At 53.8% G+C, this 18,666-nt stretch overlaps 1 protein-coding gene across 1 annotated transcript in view; it reads right to left on the reverse strand.

Annotated features, from left to right (window-relative positions):
• The window catches only part of NINL (ninein like), a 106,416-nt gene that overhangs the window by 13,547 nt on the left and 74,203 nt on the right, over nucleotides 1–18,666 (reverse strand). The window contains exons 11-18 of the mRNA XM_082670711.1: nucleotides 17,870–18,044; nucleotides 16,917–17,027; nucleotides 16,201–16,281; nucleotides 9,906–10,011; nucleotides 7,364–7,473; nucleotides 6,261–6,520; nucleotides 2,348–2,452; nucleotides 620–689 (exon numbers count right to left, since the gene is read on the reverse strand). Of these exons, the coding sequence (XP_082526837.1) occupies nucleotides 620–689; nucleotides 2,348–2,452; nucleotides 6,261–6,520; nucleotides 7,364–7,473; nucleotides 9,906–10,011; nucleotides 16,201–16,281; nucleotides 16,917–17,027; nucleotides 17,870–18,044 (1,018 nt within the window). The remainder of the gene's footprint in view (nucleotides 1–619; nucleotides 690–2,347; nucleotides 2,453–6,260; nucleotides 6,521–7,363; nucleotides 7,474–9,905; nucleotides 10,012–16,200; nucleotides 16,282–16,916; nucleotides 17,028–17,869; nucleotides 18,045–18,666) is intronic.

Consider the following 18,666-nt stretch of genomic DNA (forward strand, 5'->3'; position numbering starts at 1 on the left):
CACCAATTAACAAATATAAAAGGAAGCTGGGATTAGTCACCAACTGGCCACCATCACAGTAATAACTGACTCCACCAAGAAACAGAGGATTCTAAAACAAGGGGGTGAGAGTTTGATGAAGAACAAGATATTCACATCATGTCAAAGCATTTCCCCATAAAATATTCAGTAATTACCAAGGGGAAAGTAACTTTGTGGAGAAGCCTGACCAACACCACCTGACCAAGAATCTAAGTTGATGTCACTAATGCTTGTGTCCCTGGACTGGATGGGATGAGAAGGACACAGCATCACTTTGGGGATATTCACACATAATCTGAATCCAATCACAGGGAAGCACCAGATACACCGAAACAGCCACTTGTAGTCTTCAGAAGCGCCAGGTCCTAACAACAAGGACAGGTGGACTGAAGCCACATGAGGGCCTGGGCTGGCTGATCGGGCAGTTTCACAGTCACACTGATTTCCTAATTTGGGGTGGGAGAGGGCTGATGGGTCAGCAACTCACTCTCAAATCTTTCATAACAAAGTTCTGTGCTTCCTTGTAAGCTTGAAATTATTTCACAATAATGGAAAAGGGAGGGTGGCATCAGCTTCATGCCAGGTGTCAATACTTCACCTGTGTGCAGAGCTCTTCCATCTCAGAGCAGGCCTTTTCCTTCTCTCTCTTTAAAAACTCAACTTCCTTCCTGTTGAAGAAGCAAAGTTAACAGTATCACTGACCACTCATCGCTCACGGTCACCTTGGAGGCTTGAATTTGTACACCTGCTCCTGGGACCCTACAGCCACTGCTCTGTCACTGTCCTACGCTATTGCTGCTGCTGGTCCAATCGGATCCCAGCTTCGGAACCAGAGGAACCCTGACAGCACTGTAAGAACAAACCCTCCATGATGTTCCTCAATCGCACACGTTAATCTCTCCCTAGCACATGCGACTGCTCTTCACACCCAGCAGCATAAACACCAACACAGGCTTACATTCACTGACATCTGAGGTCAAAGGGGGTCCCAGCACCAAACTTAGGGAAAAATGGTTCCTGGAGGGAAAAATCTTGCAGATTTCAGAACTGCTGTAACCTAACAGAGATCGCTTATTGACCATCCACTTTGGATCCCAGGCTTTCATCATCAGGCACTTTAATCAAACCAACACCGCATTCTCGGCAGTTTAGAGCCGAGCTCATCTTGAATGTCATTAAAAAAAAAGCCAAACAAACCGTCCTTGGATGAGGCTCTGATGGTGAAAGCAGAAATCCACTGACAGGCAACCCCGAGCCTCCGCCTCAACACACACACACACACACACACACACACACACACACACACACACACACCCCTCCTGCCTCAGTGCTCAGGCCCCCGACCCGATTCTGACACACACACACACACAGACACACACACACACCTCCTGCCTCAGTGCTCAGGCCCCCGACCCCTGACTCTGACTGACACACACACACACACACACACACACACCTCCTGCCTCAGTGCTCAGGCCCCCGACCCGACTCTGACACACACACACACACACACACACACACAGACACACACACACACACACACACACCTCCTGCCTCAGTGCTCAGGCCCCCGACCTGACTCTGACACACACACACACAGACACACACACAGACACACACACAGACACACACACGCACACACCTCCTGCCTCAGTGCTCAGGCCCCCGACCCCTGACTTTGACACACACACACACACACACACACACACACACACACAGCTCCTGCCTCAGTGTTCAGACCCCCTGACCCCTGACTCTGACTCACTGAAATCGACAGACCAGGAATGAACCTCGGAGAAAAGCACAGCTGAAACCATTATCGGAACAAGAACAAACAGATTCTACTCGCCCAGAAAGGCTGCAAGAGTATCTCTCGCCCCTACGAGAACACTCGATGCCTCCCCCGAGCCTGAGCACGATGAGCACTTCTGCAGGGTGAGCAGTGCCTGCAGAGCAGCGTCAGAGGCACACGGGCCTGCGCTGGAGCTGGTGGTGCTGACCCGGTACCTCCTACTTCTGCGAGCGAGGAGCTCAGGAAGGAAGGTGGCTGCTGACATCTGCAACGAGGCCCGAGCCCCGCTGTGCCTGGCAAGGCTGGTCAGAGGGCAGCACGGCTCTCCTGGAACGCGGGTTATCTGTGAACACGTCCCACTTTCTACAGCAATGCCTTCTACGCTTACTCTGCGAAGAGCGAGCCCTGTCAGGGACCGGGGTCGGGGTAGGACCGTGGAGATGGCCCTTACCTACGTGCAGCCTCTGTCCTTCCTGCAGCTTCAAGCCCTGTCAGGGACCGGGGTCGGGGTGGGACCGTGGAGACGGCCCTTACCTCTGTGCAGCCTCTGTCCTTCCTGCAGCTTCAAGCTCTTGCTGGATCCTCGTCAGCTCATTTTTCAAAAACGTGTTTTCTTCAGAGAGCCTATCCAACTTGATCCTGCATGAGAAATTCAAGAAAGGATCAAAAGTGGGAACTCCAGAAGCTGGTCACCCCCACGCACTCCAGCCTTGCAGTGACCCTGCAGCCACACTTCCCCTTCCCTAGATGAGGGCGCAGGACACCACTTCCTTCGCTCTCCTGTATCCCGTGTTAACCTGCTCTGGTTTGCATCTCCCTAGAGATAAGCTATAGAAGACAAAGCTTTCTTAGCTTCTAAAACGGCCACACAATCAACAACTCCCTGGTGTATTCAGCACCTTGGATCTTTGTGTTCACAGCTGGCCTGTTCCTGCATCTTATAACCTCCACTGAAATGTGAGTGCGCCCATGGCTAGCACCAGTGCAAGATGCTGGGTGAGTCCTCGCGAGGTCACTGCAAGGAGAGTGGCCACCCCCTCCCCCCTCCACCCAGGGGACTCCAGCACAAAGCTGAGGAACACAAGGACTGGGGAGGCCGGATCCCAAGGGAAGAGTGCCGCCATCCTACACCCTGAGGTCAGTACCAGGAGGAGCCTGGGACGATGCCCGGCTCAGTGGACAGAGGGTAACCTGATGCAACATGGAGCCTTCAGGGGGAAAAGCAAGTACCGACAGTGGCTGCCGGGACCAAGTCTGCCCGGAGCCCCCCTGGCTTCCGATGCTCTTAGAGTCTCCCTGGGAAGGTAACCCCATCGATGTGTGACACACGAGCAACTGACAAGTAAAGATCACGGGGAGGCAGCCTGAAACCCACGCCTGCTGCCCAGAGAGTCTATCCTTAACGCATGTTGGTCTTGCGGACACTTATTCCCCTAAACAGGTCTCTACCTGGCATTAGCTTCTTTTCAATCTAAAAGTACTCAAAGCCACATGACCTCATATGTTTATGTATTATTCTTATAATGTCAAGCGTAAGTATCTCCTTCATAAGCGTAAGTACCATTTCACTTTTCCTCATGAGGAACTAGAGAGAAAAATAAAGACATAGAAGTCAACGGAATTTTCAAAGCAGCAAAGGATTTCAAGCAGGGGAGTGACACAAATGAGGTCTGTGTTTTGAACTGTCATTCCGGCTCCACGATGGAAAACAAATTGATTCAAGGCAGGTGTGTGTGTGTATGTGGTTGGCAGGAGATTCTGCCTCCAGCTTCGGGGACCTCAAATAAGATGGCGTTGCTCCACCCCAGCTGCCCACACTCACCAAATAACCAGAGCAGAGCTGATCATCTAGTGTGTGATGTCCTCACAGAAGGTAATGGAAACCTCCAGGGGTCCCCAAACAAAAAAAACCCGGAAGCTGAAACCAAAGCCATGAGCATTAAGCAACACAAAAATGGGGTTACCCTGAGGCCAGCACCTACACCAGTGTGGAGAAACCACACCGTGGATACATGCACTGGGCCAGTTCCCTGGAAGAGGTTAAAGTGGTCTCAGATTAAGAGGCTCCCAAATCTTGGCAAAAGCAAAGCACATGCTTTCTGCAGGGAGCACCCTCTACTACAGCTCCCAGGATTCCCAGAGATAAACGTCACGTAAGCATGAGCTCACAATCAAAGATCACCACAATATATGTGGAAAAGGACCCCCTATGAGAGTCAGAAGAAGCCAGAACAACAGAATTAGATCCTGTAGGAACCTCCGATACTGGAATTATCAGACACAAACTAAGGATAAATATTATGAAATGTTTACTTAACTAAAAGATGGAAATTTTAAAAGGGACAAGCAACAAGAAGCTGTCAAAAATGATCAGACAGGACTAACTAAACAGAATTTTGGAAAATAAAAAGTCAGTGTCAAAAGAAAAGCTCACTGGCAGGATGTGCCACAGACAGAAAAGAAGTCGGAGGTAATGAAAGAGAGGCTAAGAAATGGAGGAGGAAGGATGCCCAGCATCACTGAGCACTAGAGAAATCAAATCCAAACGACAGTGAGGTACCACCTCACACCGGTCAGAATGGCCATCATCAAAAAACTACAAACAGTAAATGCTGGAGAGGGCGTGGAGAAAAGGGAACCCTCTTGCACTGTTGGTGGGAATGTAAATTGATACAGCCACTATGGAGAACAGTATGGAGGTTCCTTAAAAAACTAAAAATAGAACTACCATACGACCCAGCAATTCCACTACTGGGCATATACCCTGAGAAAACCATAATTCAAAAAGAGTCATGTACCACAATGTTCATTGCAGCTCTATTTACAACAGCCAGGACACGGAAGCAACCTAAGTGTCCATTGACAGATGAATGGATAAAGAAGATATATACAATGGAATATTACTCAGCCATAAAAAGAAATGAAATTGAGTTATCTGTAGTGAGGTGGATGGACCTAGAGTCTGTCATACAGAGTGAAGTAAGTCAGAAAGAGAAAAACAAATACCATATGCTAACACATATATATGGAATCTAAAAAAAAATGGTTATGAAGAACCTAGGGGCAGGATGGGAAAAAAGACATAGACCTTCTAGAGAATGGACTTGAGGACATGGGGAGGGGGAAGTGTAAGCTGGGACAAAGTGACAGAGTGGCATGGACATATATACACTACCAAATGTAAAATAGATAGCTAGTGGGAAGCAGCTGCATAGCACAGGGAGATCAGCTCGGTGCTTTGTGACCACCTAGAGGGGTGGGATAGGGAGGGTGGGAGGGAGGGAGATGCAAGAGGGAAGAGATGTGGGGATATATGTATATGTATAACTGATTCACTTTGTTATAAAGCAGAAACTAACACACCATTGTAAAGCAATTATACTCCAATAAAGATGTTAAATAAACAAATAGATAGATAGATAGATAGTTAGAAAGAAATGGAGGAAAAGTGAAAAGACCTAACATCATACATCCAGTTGTAGAGGACAGTGAGGGGAGAAGCAATATTTTGCGAATAATGGCTGAGAGTTTTTCATAGGACACAAATCTATACATTCAATAGACAATGTTTTCTAAGTAGGATAAGTAAAAAGAAAACCACACCTATGTCCTACGACCCAACAATTCCATTCTTATGTACACCAGCAACCAGAACAAAAAATGGGGCTCCCCAAAGCCCCCAAGGGTTGCCACTATCCTGACTTGGAAAAGTGACCCCTGGGGGACTTGTGCTGGGGACACAGATATGTCCAATTCATCAACAATTCTTCCAACTGCACACACGTGTGTATTTTTCTTGTGCATATAACACTTTAATAAAAAGTTAAAGTGAAAGAATACACACCTAAACATACCAAAGAAAACCCACAGAAGATGGAGAAGTTAATAGAAGCCAGAGGATACAACTCAGATCACCATTCTCAGGTTCTAGGGTTCAGTCCCACTGACCCAGACTAATGGCCTTTCCTGTTATTTGGGGGCTTTTAGGCCTTTTATCCACCTCCCCAAGGACCATGAGATGACAGACGATGGAGACCGTGTTGCCCTTGCTACCAGGCGAGTCAGAGGCAGGAGGTAAACTGAGTCAAAATTCTACAAAGCAAAGGGCTTCAGGGCCTAAGCCCTAGTTAATACGTATTTTTGAAGTCAGAATGTTTGGGAATTCCCTGGTGGTCCAGTGATTAAGACTCCATGCTTCCACTGGAGGGGCATGGGTTTGATCCCTGGTCGGGGAACTAAGATCCTGCATGCCGCATGCGCAAAAAACCGAAAAGTCAGACTCTTTGTAAAATAGCCTGTTCTTTCAGGGCTCACGTGTCTGCACCAACAAGAACCCCTCAGGTAACAGCCATTGGGATGCTGAGCCGTTTGCCCAAATCCAATTTCAAATTCGGGTTCTGAGCAAGACACCCTGGACGTGAAATCCCGAAAGGATGTGGTGCCGGACCTGACCCGCTGCAGCGCCTCCTCCAGCTGGTCCCTCTCCTGGGCCAGCTGCTGCGCGTGGCCCCGCTCCAGCTCCACGGCCCGCTGCAGCCGGTCCCGCAGGCCTTGGACAGCCTCCTGCGACTCCTGGTGCAGCGTCGCCAGCTCGGCCTTCTGACCCTGCAGCACGCCAACCTCGAGCTTGAAGGCCCGCTCCAGCTCCTTTCTCTCCTCTGCAAAGGCCCTTTTCATCACCTCCATCTCCCTTTCATAGTAATTCACCTGGGAAAAGAAGCGTGAGTGATGTCAGCCAGGGGCCCCTAAACATGATCTGCCTGACGATACAAGGCTGCCCGGCACAGCATCCAAAGAGCGGGGGGCCCGGCCTCAACGAGGTGCTGGGGCCTGTGAAAGGCTCCCCAGGGCCCGTGTGGCCGCCTGCTTCTGTCACGTCCCATAACCTTCACTGCGGCCTAGGGGGGCAGGCCTGGCAGGCGCAGAAAGGCTGCTGGGGGCCGAGCTGGGCTGGGGGCCTGGCAGCAGCAGCAGCAGGAGGGCAGAGGGGGGACAATGCCTACCGCGAGGCCGCAGTGGCTCTGAACCCCCTGGAGACCTGGCGGGCAAGGCCACAGCAGGAGCCCAGGGGCAGGACCACAAGGAAGAGGTGGCCCCGCCTCGCTGGCAGTGACACCTGACGAGACGTGGGTACCGTCCCTCAACAAAACCCACCACAGTTGGGTCACAGAGCTGGAGGCATGTTCACCCAAGAAGACAGGCCTGGCCAGGGTGGCCCGGGAGGCCCCCACGCAGGGCAGTCCCAGGGTGCTTCAGCTGGAACGCAGTTGGGAGCTGTGACTCCCCAGCACAGAGTAAGCAGGGAGGTCTGGCCTCAGCGCAGCCCTCGTGACGCTGGGATACCACGACCCTGCTCCCTCCCATTAGTAGCTATACCTTCTGTCCTGCCTGCTTCCGAAGCGGGTGTGAGGCAGAACATCAATGTCACGCACATTTCCCTGCAAACCTCCGTCCCCCTGAGCGCGCTCACTATGGGGCAGACGTGTGCGCAGAAGCGTCCCAGCAGCAGGAAGCTCCCTGACCCCTCCGGCCTCCCTCAGCCCCCCTGACCTTGGTCTCCAGCTGGATCTCGAGGTCTTTGTAACGTTCCTTCACCTGCTCCAACATTATCTCCGTCTCTATACTCACTGGGACGGAATCACCCACAAACGTGACAATGCCTGCAACAAGAAGACACTTCCGTTTTTGTCTTGCCCAGGACGCTGCGGGGTCTGATCCAACCTCCAAGCCGACATCTGGCCGAAGCACAGCCTTCCGCGGGCACTTTCCGCAAGAGGAATGCAATGCTGGCAGTAAGAGGACATGGGCCATGGACCATCCGTTGCGCCGAGTTCTCAAAGCTGGCATCTTTACAAACCAGCATTTCGAGTCTTTGCCAGAACGCAGATCACTCAAAGGTATGAATGGCGAGGAGGCTCCCTGCCAGATTTGTCAGGCCCTTGAATTCCCTGAAAGATGCCACATGGGGTACACGTCCTGCCCCCTTGACCGTGGCAGGCACACACAGGGATGGGGACAACGGGAAAAAGTGACCACAGCACAGACAGTGCTTTAGGATGAGCCATGACGAAGCTCTGTCTTCATTCTTTATTTCGCCTTCCTCCTTTTCTCAGAGGCCCTCCCTACTTTCTATTACATCACACAAATCATGGGGGTGGGGGTCTTAACAAAAAGTCAGGCAAACTCAGCACCTGTGGAGGCTCTGACAGACTGTAGGAAGAGGGTGTGAGCTACACCTGGCCCAGAAGACCCTCCCCACCGGCAACATCACCCGTCCTTACAGCTCGCCCCCAAAGGGCGCCTGTGAACCCACGAGCGCGGCCAGCCCTCCTGGGCCAGGGGCCCCCCACGTTGTGCGTGTTGGAGGGCACACCCAGGGCTTGACTCAGAATGTGCGTGTGACTGCCGCTGCTGGTCCACGGGCCAGAAAGTGAAGGGAGCAGACACACCCTGACCTCTCGCCCAAGTTGTTTTCCACGAAAAAGAGTGACAGGCTCAATGACAACCTGAGAGAACTCAGCTTAAGTATCTCAGGAAAGAGAGCATCCCGCTGCCCTGACAACTGGAAGCCGCCACCTGAGTCTGGCCAAGTGGCACCCGTCAGGAGTGGCCCCAGCTGGATGCACTGCCGGCTCAGACTCCACAACCCACATGGCCCCCGCCACCACAACTCTGCTGTCCTGACTGTCCCTCCTCCTTTGAAAGGGCCAAGAGAAGCTCTATGGTCAGACGAGGGGGGAAAGTGTAAGAGAAAATGCTCCAGCTGGGAGAGCGCTCTGGTCGTATCAGTGCCAACACGAAGCTTGGGGCTGCCTTCAGTGCCACACCTCAGAGGCTTCTGGACATGGCACCCTGGGCACAGACCCCGTCTCTCTGCTCCCTGCGTTACGGATCGTGGCTCTCGACAAGGGTCACATGCTCTATGCAGCTCAGTCCCCTCCAGGGACAGAGGAGGTGACAATAACCCCCTTCCCCATGGCCACACTGGCACCAGACACTCATCTGGGGATCAGATGATACCAGCTCACCAGCCACATGCCAACACCTCCTGGCTGAGGGCAGGGGGGCTGTAGGTCTCGACAGCCATCAGCTCCACTAATGCAGCTGCAGGTGAGGGGCTCCCTTCGGGCCCAGGTGCACAGAAGACCCCACTCGGTTTCCCTTGGAGGCTCCCATGTTGACTTTCCTGTTTTAAGTAACAGCTTTAGGATTATACGGGAGCCCAATGCTCTCAGGGTTACAGACGAGAGCGACACGTCCTCTGGGGCTGCGTCTGCGTGACATGTGACCACAGAGGCGGTCGGGCTGCTGGGCTGGGGCTGTCGTGGTGGTTCCCACGGCAGCAAGGGGCGTGGAGCCTGGAGCACGTGAACCTGTAGTGCCCGCCCCGCCCAGCTGCCAGGGTGGGCGCAAACCCCGTCCTCCTCAAGGACAGCTGTGGCCTCAGAACCTCCAGCCCCGTCTCTAGAAGGAGCCGAGAACATTAACCTCTCGGTGCTTGCAGCCTGTCGAGACCTCCCGGCTGGGAGGCAGGAGCCTGGTTTTTCCGAGTGACGTCTTTGGCGTCAGCTCTGCACGCAGCAGGTGGAAGGGCCCTTCCCAGGCGCCATGGCCCCGCCCCATCTCAGACCCCTTCCACAGCGGCCCGCCGGCCTCGGTCCACACGGTTTAGCACCTGCCTTGAACCAGCCGTCACAGACCCGAGACCAGCCTGTCCCCTGTCCCCGCAGCCTCCTCTCTCCTCCCCTCCCCCAGAGGACCGTCTGTGTGGAGCATCTCCTTTGATGACCAACTCCGGTCCCCTCCCCGGGACCCAGGAGGCTCCCTGGGACATGCCTGCCCTGAGGTCACGGCAAGGTCCTCATAACCTTCACCACTTACTTCTACCCAAATGGTAGAACCCTCATCCTCCTCCATCTCCCTTGGGGCTCTGGGGGGGTCACACAGAACCCTGGCCTCAGGTAGGCCCCTTCTCCCACACAAGAGGTCGGAAGGGCTTGTGACCACCTGTGCAGCTGGCCAGGCCCACGCCCCCCACCCCCGCCCCGGGAAGGAGCACACGACCGACCACCTCAAAACACCGGGCTCCTACCTGCCGGGCCGTGTCCCGGGGGCAGCTGGCCATGCCGACTCGGGGGCAGCTGTGCCCGCAGGCCTTCCAGTGCGGCCTGCAGCTCGTCGTTGCAGTCCTGCAGGTCCTGTGGGCAGAGCCAGACCCTTCCTCCAGCCACTGTGGCCACTGGGCCCAGGAGTCAGCCCCCAGCTCAGCAGGGCGGACGGGGCACTGAAGCTGTGCCCAGGCACCTAACTGCTCCGTGAGCGACACGGGAGCAGGGGTCATTTTGCGACATCTTATGCCTGGTACCACCTTCCATCACGGGATACAAGGAAGGGACTCAGGGAAAAAAAGTGCAGTGAAAGTGAGAAATGGAGAAAATACAGAGAAACCACAGGTGGTTGGGTAAGCACGCACATAAGGGGAAGAGGGCACTTGGGGGCGTGAAGGCTTAAGAGGAAGAGTCTCTGGGAATTCCCTGGAGGTCCAGCGGTTAGGACTCGGCGCTTTCACTGCCGGGGCCCGGGTTCGATCCCTGGTCGGGGAACTAAGATCCCGCAAGCTACACAGCGCAGAGGAAAAAAAAAAAAAAGAGGAAGCGTCTCGTTTGTGACAAGCGTAATTTGTCCACCCACGAATGAAATACACCTGAACAAGCACATCTGGTCACCTGACTTTCAAAAGGCCAGAAAGGGTAGCGTTCACATCCCACCTTCCCAGGTGGCCCCAGAGCCGGCACCGCGGCCACATGGCTTTGGGTCCACGTACTCTTCCCCCCAACCCCGGGTGGGCTGTGGCCGCCCCACCTGGAGGACAGCACGCGTGATGCAGCTTCCGCCCGGCTTCTCCTCCCAGGAAACTGGCTCTGGGGGAAGCCAGACCAGCCAAGGCCATGGCGTGCCCTCAAGGCCCCACCTCCCTCCCTGACTTTTTTTCTTTTTTTTTTTTGGGCTGCGCCCCATGGCATGCAGGATCTTAGTTCCCCCACCAGGGACTGAACCCCTGCCCCCTGCATTGGGAGCACAGAGTCCTAACCACTGGACTGCCAGGGAAGCCCGCTCCTCTCTGATTTTTTAATCTATTTGAGTTTCTTCTCCAGGCAGCTCTTGTCAAATAAAACTCATCTTCCTGAACTCCCCGGTGGCCAGTGCCTGGTTTGTCTCTGCATCCGCCCTTGGAGAAGGAGCCTTTCATCGGCAGTTCTAGGCGTGTGGGAGAAGGGACAGGCCCTGCAGATCTCAGAAGCAGCACAGAAGCACAGATTTACTAGGATCAGTCCTTCAGAAACTCCTGGGCAAATACACAGTTTCCCCACGGAGGGAGCAGCTCCTTCCTGGGGGAAAGGGCAGGGCCGGGATGTGGGAGCCGTGGGGTAGACCTGCGGGGCGGCAGGTGTGGGCACCCCCGGCCCCTCTACCCCACGATGTCGCCACGCCAGCTACTGAGCATGTCAGGTGTGGTCAGTCTGGATTGAGGTGTGTGTAACATAAACTCTACACCGATCTTAAACACCAGATTCCCAAAAAGGGATGTAAAATATCTCATTTAAAGTGTGTTTATATTGATTATATGTTGAAATAATGACACTGTGGATGTAATACAGGGAATAAAATGTAATTAAAATGATGAATGTCACCTATTCCTTTCCTTTTTTTATGTGACTCCTGGAAAACCTGAAATTACACGTGACTGGTGTCTTTACTGACAGTGCTGACCTGGCAGGAAACACTGACAGAATCATTTCTACCCAATGTCCTCCCCCCTCGGTGGTTCTTTCTGCCCCTCAGATGGGTATTTTAAGAGCATATGCACGTCCCACAAATTCAGCAGCGCCAGAAAACAGGTCCTTAGGTGCCATGCTGGGCACAGACTTCTCTGCTCTCAGGCACCACTGTCGGTTCTAACCCATGAGGGTGACATGTGCTGTCCTGGGTCCCAGACAGTCTACCCAGCGGGTGTCCCAGGGCTGGGAGCCAGGGTGCCTGTTTTCATGTGGGCTGCATGTGAACTTGGGGGTGCCTGTGGATGCCCAGGGTGGTCACAGGGTCATAGGGTGTTACTGTGCTAGCCAGCAAAGGCAGCACGTCCACTGCACACACTGTAGCGCTAAGGCTCTGAGGGCTCTGGACCTGTTGAGGCTTCTCTTCTCGTTAGCGGCAGAAGCGAGCTCAGCAAGGAAGCAGGGGAGGGTGGGATTTCAACAGCAGCTTGGAAAGCATCGAAAGCATCGGAGAGGAAGGTGGAGGCGGCAGACCAGCTGGGGAGCCGGGCCGTGCTGAGTCAGCACACACAGAGGGGCTGACCACCCAGGCACAGGCAGTGGAGGGGACGTCTGTCAGGGCTGGTGTCTCAGTCCATCCAGGCTATTGTAACAAAATTCCACAGATGGTGAGTTTATAAACAACAGAAACTTACTTCTCACAATTCTGGAGGCTAGAAGTCCATGACTGAGGTGCCTGCAGATTCAGTGTCTGGTGGGAGCTTCCCGGTTCATAGACGGCCATCTGTTCCCATGTCCTCACTTAGTGGAGGGGATGGGGGAGCTCTCTGGGGTCCCTTTATAAGGGCACTAATCCCCTTCATGGAGCTCCACCCTCATGACCTAATTGCCTCCCAAAGGCCCCACCTTTGAACACCACCACAACTGAGGGAACAGGCTTCAACATATGGATTTATGGGGACACACACATGCAGCACGTAACAGGGTGGAAATGGGTAAAGAGAAAATCTGTATCTGGCACTTCTGACCAAGGACAAGCTACTTCATTATGGTGTCCACCCGAGGGAGCAGTGAAAATATGAAACCACAGAGAACCCCTAAGAAGGAAGCGATTAACATTTTACACTTCCCCCAACTTTTTTAAATCTTTTTTTTTTGGCTGCACCTCATGGCATGTATTGTAGTTCCCCAACCAGGGATGGAACCCATGCCCCTGCATTGGAAGTGTGGAGTCTTAATCACCAGACCACCAGGGAAGTCCTTACACTCCCCTTTACCAAAGTCAGCCTTGCCCCAGAAAACTGAGGCTGACAGCTGAAAGAAAGAAAGAAAAAAAAAAAAAAAAAAGCTGAGACAGTAGTTGAATAGGAAGGGAACTCGGCAACAAGGGAAAACATGGTTTCTGTGCTAGCAACTATCCTGCTTACAAGCAGGGGGAAATGTCAAACAGTGACTTTGGAAAGATGGGTGACACACAGCAGGGAGGTTCAAGGTCGTCTCTACTCTGGAGACTGATGATAAGAAACACCCTAGGCCCGAGGCAGCGCCCCCAGGAGGCTGAGCACACGCAGCACGCAGATCTTGGTCTCTAAAGCCATTCTCTCCAGTTAGGAGCCAGGACTCATTGGAGAAATAGCTGATTCCAGCGCAAGGGCAGGGGAAGCATAAGAGGAGTCTGGAGCATCTCACTGTGCTAGAAAGTATGGAACAACTTAACAAAACAGGACAGTGACAAGTCACAAGGTCACGGCTGCGGCCGGAAGACACTCCCACTGGCCAAATCTCACATGACTTGAGCACCAAAGTAATTCGACATAGTAACGAATTATCAATACAAACCACTGATGAGAATGGCGATTCCTGAGCCCATACCAACCAGATACACAGATAGATAGACAGGACTTCTCTGCCTGATGGCAGATGCCAAGTGCCAACTGACAGATGTGGAGTGGATGATGGAAAACCATCCTTTTGCAACAACCATTGTGGCAAAGACGGGAGTTGGCAGGAATCACTCACTGATCCTAAATCCAGTGAAATTTCTGATGCAGAGCAGGACATCTGCCTGGTCTTAAAGTGTCACCCCACACTGAGACCAGGTGATCAAAATTAACATCACCTACATTGTGCAGCTGAGAAGGCATAACCTCAATTTAATCCAAAGGAAGTATCACGAAAACACGAAACGAGAACGTTTCTATTGAAAAGGAAGGAGAGACTGTATTCTTCAAAAATCTCCATGTGAAGGACAAAGAAAGGCTGTGGGAATGTGCTACAGACAGTGTGTCTCCCCAGATTCATATGTTAAATCCTGATCCCCAGTGTGATGGTATTTGGTGAGGCTTTTTTTTTTTTTTTTTGCGGTACGCGGGCCTCTCACTGCTGTGGCCTCTCCCGTTGCGGAGCACAGGCTCCGGACGCGCAGGCTCAGCGGCCGTGGCTCACGGGCCCAGCCGCTCCGCGGCATGTGGGATCTTCCCAGACCGGGGCATGAACCCGTGTCCCCTGCATCGGCAGGCGGACTCTCAACCACTGTGCCACCAGGGAAGTCCCTGGAGGTGAGGCTTTTGGGAGGAGATCAGGTCAGGAGGATGGAGCCCCATGACGGGGTTTGTGCTCTAATAAAACAGCCCCCAGAGAACTCCCTCGCCCCTTCACAGAAGGACACAGTGAGAAGACAGCCGGCCACCTGCAACCCAGAACAGAGGCCTCACCAGACACCGAATCTGTCAGCACCTCGGTCTCAGACCTACCAGCCTCCAGAACAAAGGAACTAAATCTCTGTGGCTTATAAGCTCCCCAGTCTGTGGTATCTTTGTTACAGCCACCTGAATGGACTAAGAATGTTCCAGATTAGAGGACATCAGACTCTGGCCCTGGCCCTAGACTGGGTCCTGCACTGGAGGAAGATGCTCTGAAGAACATCGTTAGGGGAATTCCCTGGCGGTCCAGTGGTTAGGTCTCCGAGCTTCCACTGCTGGGGACCCAGGTTTGATCCCTGGCCAGGGAACTAAGATCCCGCAAGCCAAGCAACACAGCTAAAAACAAAAAAGAACGTTGTTCGGTTGACTAACAAAACTGAAACACAACAAGCAGGTTAAAGGCCTGTGTTGGTGAACTGTGACGTTGCTAAGCATCCTCAGCTAGCCGGGAGGTGCTGGGAAGCTGGCTCTCCAGGAAGAAAAGCCCAGCTTGTAGCTTCTGCACATTGCTTGGTGTAAATAACTCCCCCACCAAAGGTTTAACAAGAAGCCAGCAAAACTCCTGAACATGTAACATCAGCGTTGGGCACCTGAACAGCACTTGGAGGTTGAAGGCTCGGCCTGCTCTCAGGAAGTGCATGGACCAGTTCGGGGTGGAGGGTCGTGATCGCCTGACTCACCTCCGATGTACACGTGCGCGTCCACAGGCACACGGTGAAACGTACACAGCAGGTGGACTGGGGCAGAGGCATCCAGGTGTTCCCCAGACTAGTTTCACTTTTGTAACTTCATGTATTAGAAATTACTTTCGAATAAAACGCTTTTTTAATGCTCTGTTAGTTTGAAACAGCCAAAAATATCCCCAAAAATAGAGAGGGCAAATTTCTAAATAAGTAGCTTAGCACTAAAATGTAAAATATTCCTGCTGATATTTGAAAAAGTAAAATTTTGAGAATCAAAAGTGAAATCAGCAGCAGCTGTAAAGTGACAGAGTCATGTGAAAAAATGAAGGCAGTTACATTTGTTTGAAAAAATTCAGGTGCACTAAAGCAATGTATTAATGGATGGTTAGTTACAGGTGCTCAAAGTGAGAGAGAAAACACAGCAGGAAAGAGAGTTCCTTTCAGAAAGTCAAGCGGCACATTCCAGCTGCACCACATCCCCTAACCACACACCACACACACCACTCGGGCACCCGAGGAGGGTAAGAGCTGACCACACGCAGGCGCACCCGGGATTCAGGATGTGGAGGGCAGGAGGTAAGGGTCACGTCACACTGCAGACCAGCACAGGCTCACCTTTATCCTCTGGTGTGGCCAAAGCATCGTGTGCAGAAAGACAGTTCTTAACATTAATTGGGAGGGAAATCATTAAGAGGCAAACGGATACTAGACCCCTAACTCCAAATGATAATGTTCTATCTGCTGGAGTCCTCGGTAATCTCGAGAGAGTAACGGGTTATGATCTGTTTCCCCAGCACTGACATTGTTCACCACCTACACCCTCTTCTGCATAGCGGCAGCGCCAGCCGAGTGGGCTCACATTGGTAGATCTGGCCCAGGAAATGCAAACACTCAACCACAGAGACAAGATGAAGCCCTACATGGTGCCGGGACACACAGAGGGGGACTTAGGACAGGGGCCGTCTCACCACCTGGGCAGCCCGTGTGGGGCTGGGCACACGTGCTGAACAGGCAAGTCCCACCCGTCTCCTTTCAGAACACGAGGCTTGGAGGACCCCATTGGTGGAAGGCAGGCCGAGATCAGAGGCTCTGCCTGCTCTGCTCATACAGGGATGCTCCTGTGGACCCGGCTGGACCACCCTCCACGTGGAGGCCAGGGGGTGGGAGGGCCCACCCGGGCCTGAGCGGACAGACCCTGACGACCCCGCAGGTAGGGGGCCACATACCCGGCACTTGAGCTTGTACTCCTTCAGGACCTCTGAGAACCGCTCCTCCTGGGTCAGGAGCTCCGTGCTCTGTGGCTCGAGCTGAAAGCCAGACGCAGGCAGGAAAATGAGGGCCGGGACCTGAGGCCAGGTAGAGGGTGTGTTGTCACCCCCAGACGCTGTCCCCACCAGGCTTATTAGCATCTGCAGGTACAGCTGCCCATCCCTCCTCTTCCTCCCCTCCCCTTGTCTAAAAGGTCTCAGGGCAGAAGGATGTTTGGAATTTATGGAAGGTGGCCATGCTCCCACCTGGAGCCTGGGCTGCCTTCCTGCCTTGGCCACCTGGGAGGCCCCCTGCCTGGACCCTGCACCTCCCCTCCCCTCCTCCTCTGAAGGTGATGGTAAGGGCCAGCTGGGGCACCTCTAACCTCTCCTCCGTGTCCACCACCACCAAGACCCTGTCACTGGGGTCTGTGCAGAGGGTGCTGACTGCTCCAGGCTTTGTCACTAAAAGGCCAACGTGCAGGGCATCACCCGGGCATCACCAGCACCCCTGCACTGCATGAAGTGGAGGAAAACACAGGGAAAGTACTCGTGATAATTTTCTCTCCATTATAGAATTTTAGGAGAAAAAACCTAAATTCCATCGCCTGTGTATTCTTCGTCAAGACCCTGACGCCCTTTACCCGGCGCCCAGGGGCGCCTCTCTGGAGACTCAGAATCAGCAGAGGACCCACCTTGTCCTTCAACACAAACTCCAGATCATTCTGTAGCTTCAGGACCAGCTTCTCCGACTCTGCGAGCTTCTCCACGACTTCAATCATCTCCTTCTGCAGTCGACTGTTTTCCTACAAGACACAGGCCAGCGGTTGGCCGGCTTTGGGGACGGAGGAGGGAGCTGTGTGGAAGGGCTGCCCCCTCTGAGCGAGAGGCAGGGCTCATGAGCAGGGAAGGTGGACCCCACGGAGCCCTTGGGGATACTCCCCCTTTCCCACTGCCTCGTCTTATCCCACCCACCCACCCAAGCTCTCGGGCAACCCTTCCCGAGCCGTCTTCTAAAAATCAAATTGAAAGGTGTACCACGACGGCCCAGGTGTCCACCAGGAGCAAGGCAGTGTCCTCAGACACGGAACCAAAATGAAGGCATATGTCCAGCCTGTCCTCCAGGGGGACAGAGGCGAGGGAGGCAGGGCAGGTGCGGACAGAGCCCGCAGCCCCAAGTTAGGGAAGGAGGAGGAAGGGGGGCCGGGGACACCTCACTGGAAGCAAATGCAGGGTGGGTGCCGGTCGTGGGGCGCTCTCCACAGCCCAGAAGACTGCGTCTGCTCCAGGGCTGGGGGCGCAGGCTGATGCTTTTGTCTTTTGCTGACCCCACTGGTGCTCTGGTCCCAGGGGTGCAGCAGAGGTGGCTGCAGCCGCTGACCCAGAGGCCCTCGGGTCCCCCATCCTGCTGTCCACACGGCTAGAGATGAGGGACCATGTATCTCCCAGAAAAGCCAGGATGCTTTCTGCTTTGGCTGAGAAATGGGCTCTTTCCATGGCTGCAGGAAATATTCTTTAGTGTGAAACCCCCATGGGGAAGGTTTAATCCTGGACCAGGGAGGTGTGGGTGTGGAGGATGGACCCTTAGGCAACCTCGCCTCCGTCTTTTCGGGTGGGAGGCACCCCTCCGACCCCCGTACACCTCTACCTTCAGGGCCAGGCTCAGCTTCTGGCGGAGGCTGGCCTCCTCAGCCCGAAGGCGCTGCAGGTCCTCCTCCAGCGCAGCCCTCTGCCGCCGGGCCTGCTCCCAGGACAGCTCGCGCTCCACCTCCACCTCGGACCGCAGGAGACTCAGCCTCTCCCTGTACCCCTGCTCCAGGCGTCTGCAAGGCACATGGCACGTGGTTCGTCGGGCTCCTGAGGGGCGCCACCTGGGCCTCTCCCTCCCTGGGGTCTCTCGCCGGAGCACTCGGCCACAGCGTCTGGGACTCGTTTGTCCACCCTGGCAGATGAGAGAGCTGCAGATGCTGTACCATTTAAGGATGCGGGGCCTCCTTAAATCCCTCCTCGGGGCTGGTGGAGGTGACCCCACACAGACAAGGTGAGCCAGCGGGTCCCTTGGCCTCTGGCGTGAGCTAGCGGGTGACCTCTGGGTAGGTCTCTGACGCTCCTCGGCCATTCAACCTCCTCCACATCATGAAAAAATGAATCAATAAATAAAGGCGGCACCAAAGCCTTCGGTGACCAAACGCGCACAGAGGCCAGCCTCTGTCACGAGGACACCGGCATCAGAAAACCAGTAAGTGGCGAATCCCAAAGCAGCCAGAGAAAGGTGCGGAGGCCCTTCCCCTCAGACTCTGCTGTGGTCGTTTGCAATAACCATTTCTTTGCAGCATGCAGGACTTTAGTTCCCCAACCAGGGATCGAACCTGTGCCCCCTGCAGTGGAAGCACGGAGTCGTAACCACTGGACCGCCAGGGAAGTCCCCGCAATAACCATTTCTAT

The sequence above is a fragment of the Grampus griseus genome (assembly GCF_964374135.1).
Source record: "Grampus griseus genome assembly, chromosome: 14".
NCBI lineage: Eukaryota > Metazoa > Chordata > Mammalia > Artiodactyla > Delphinidae > Grampus > Grampus griseus.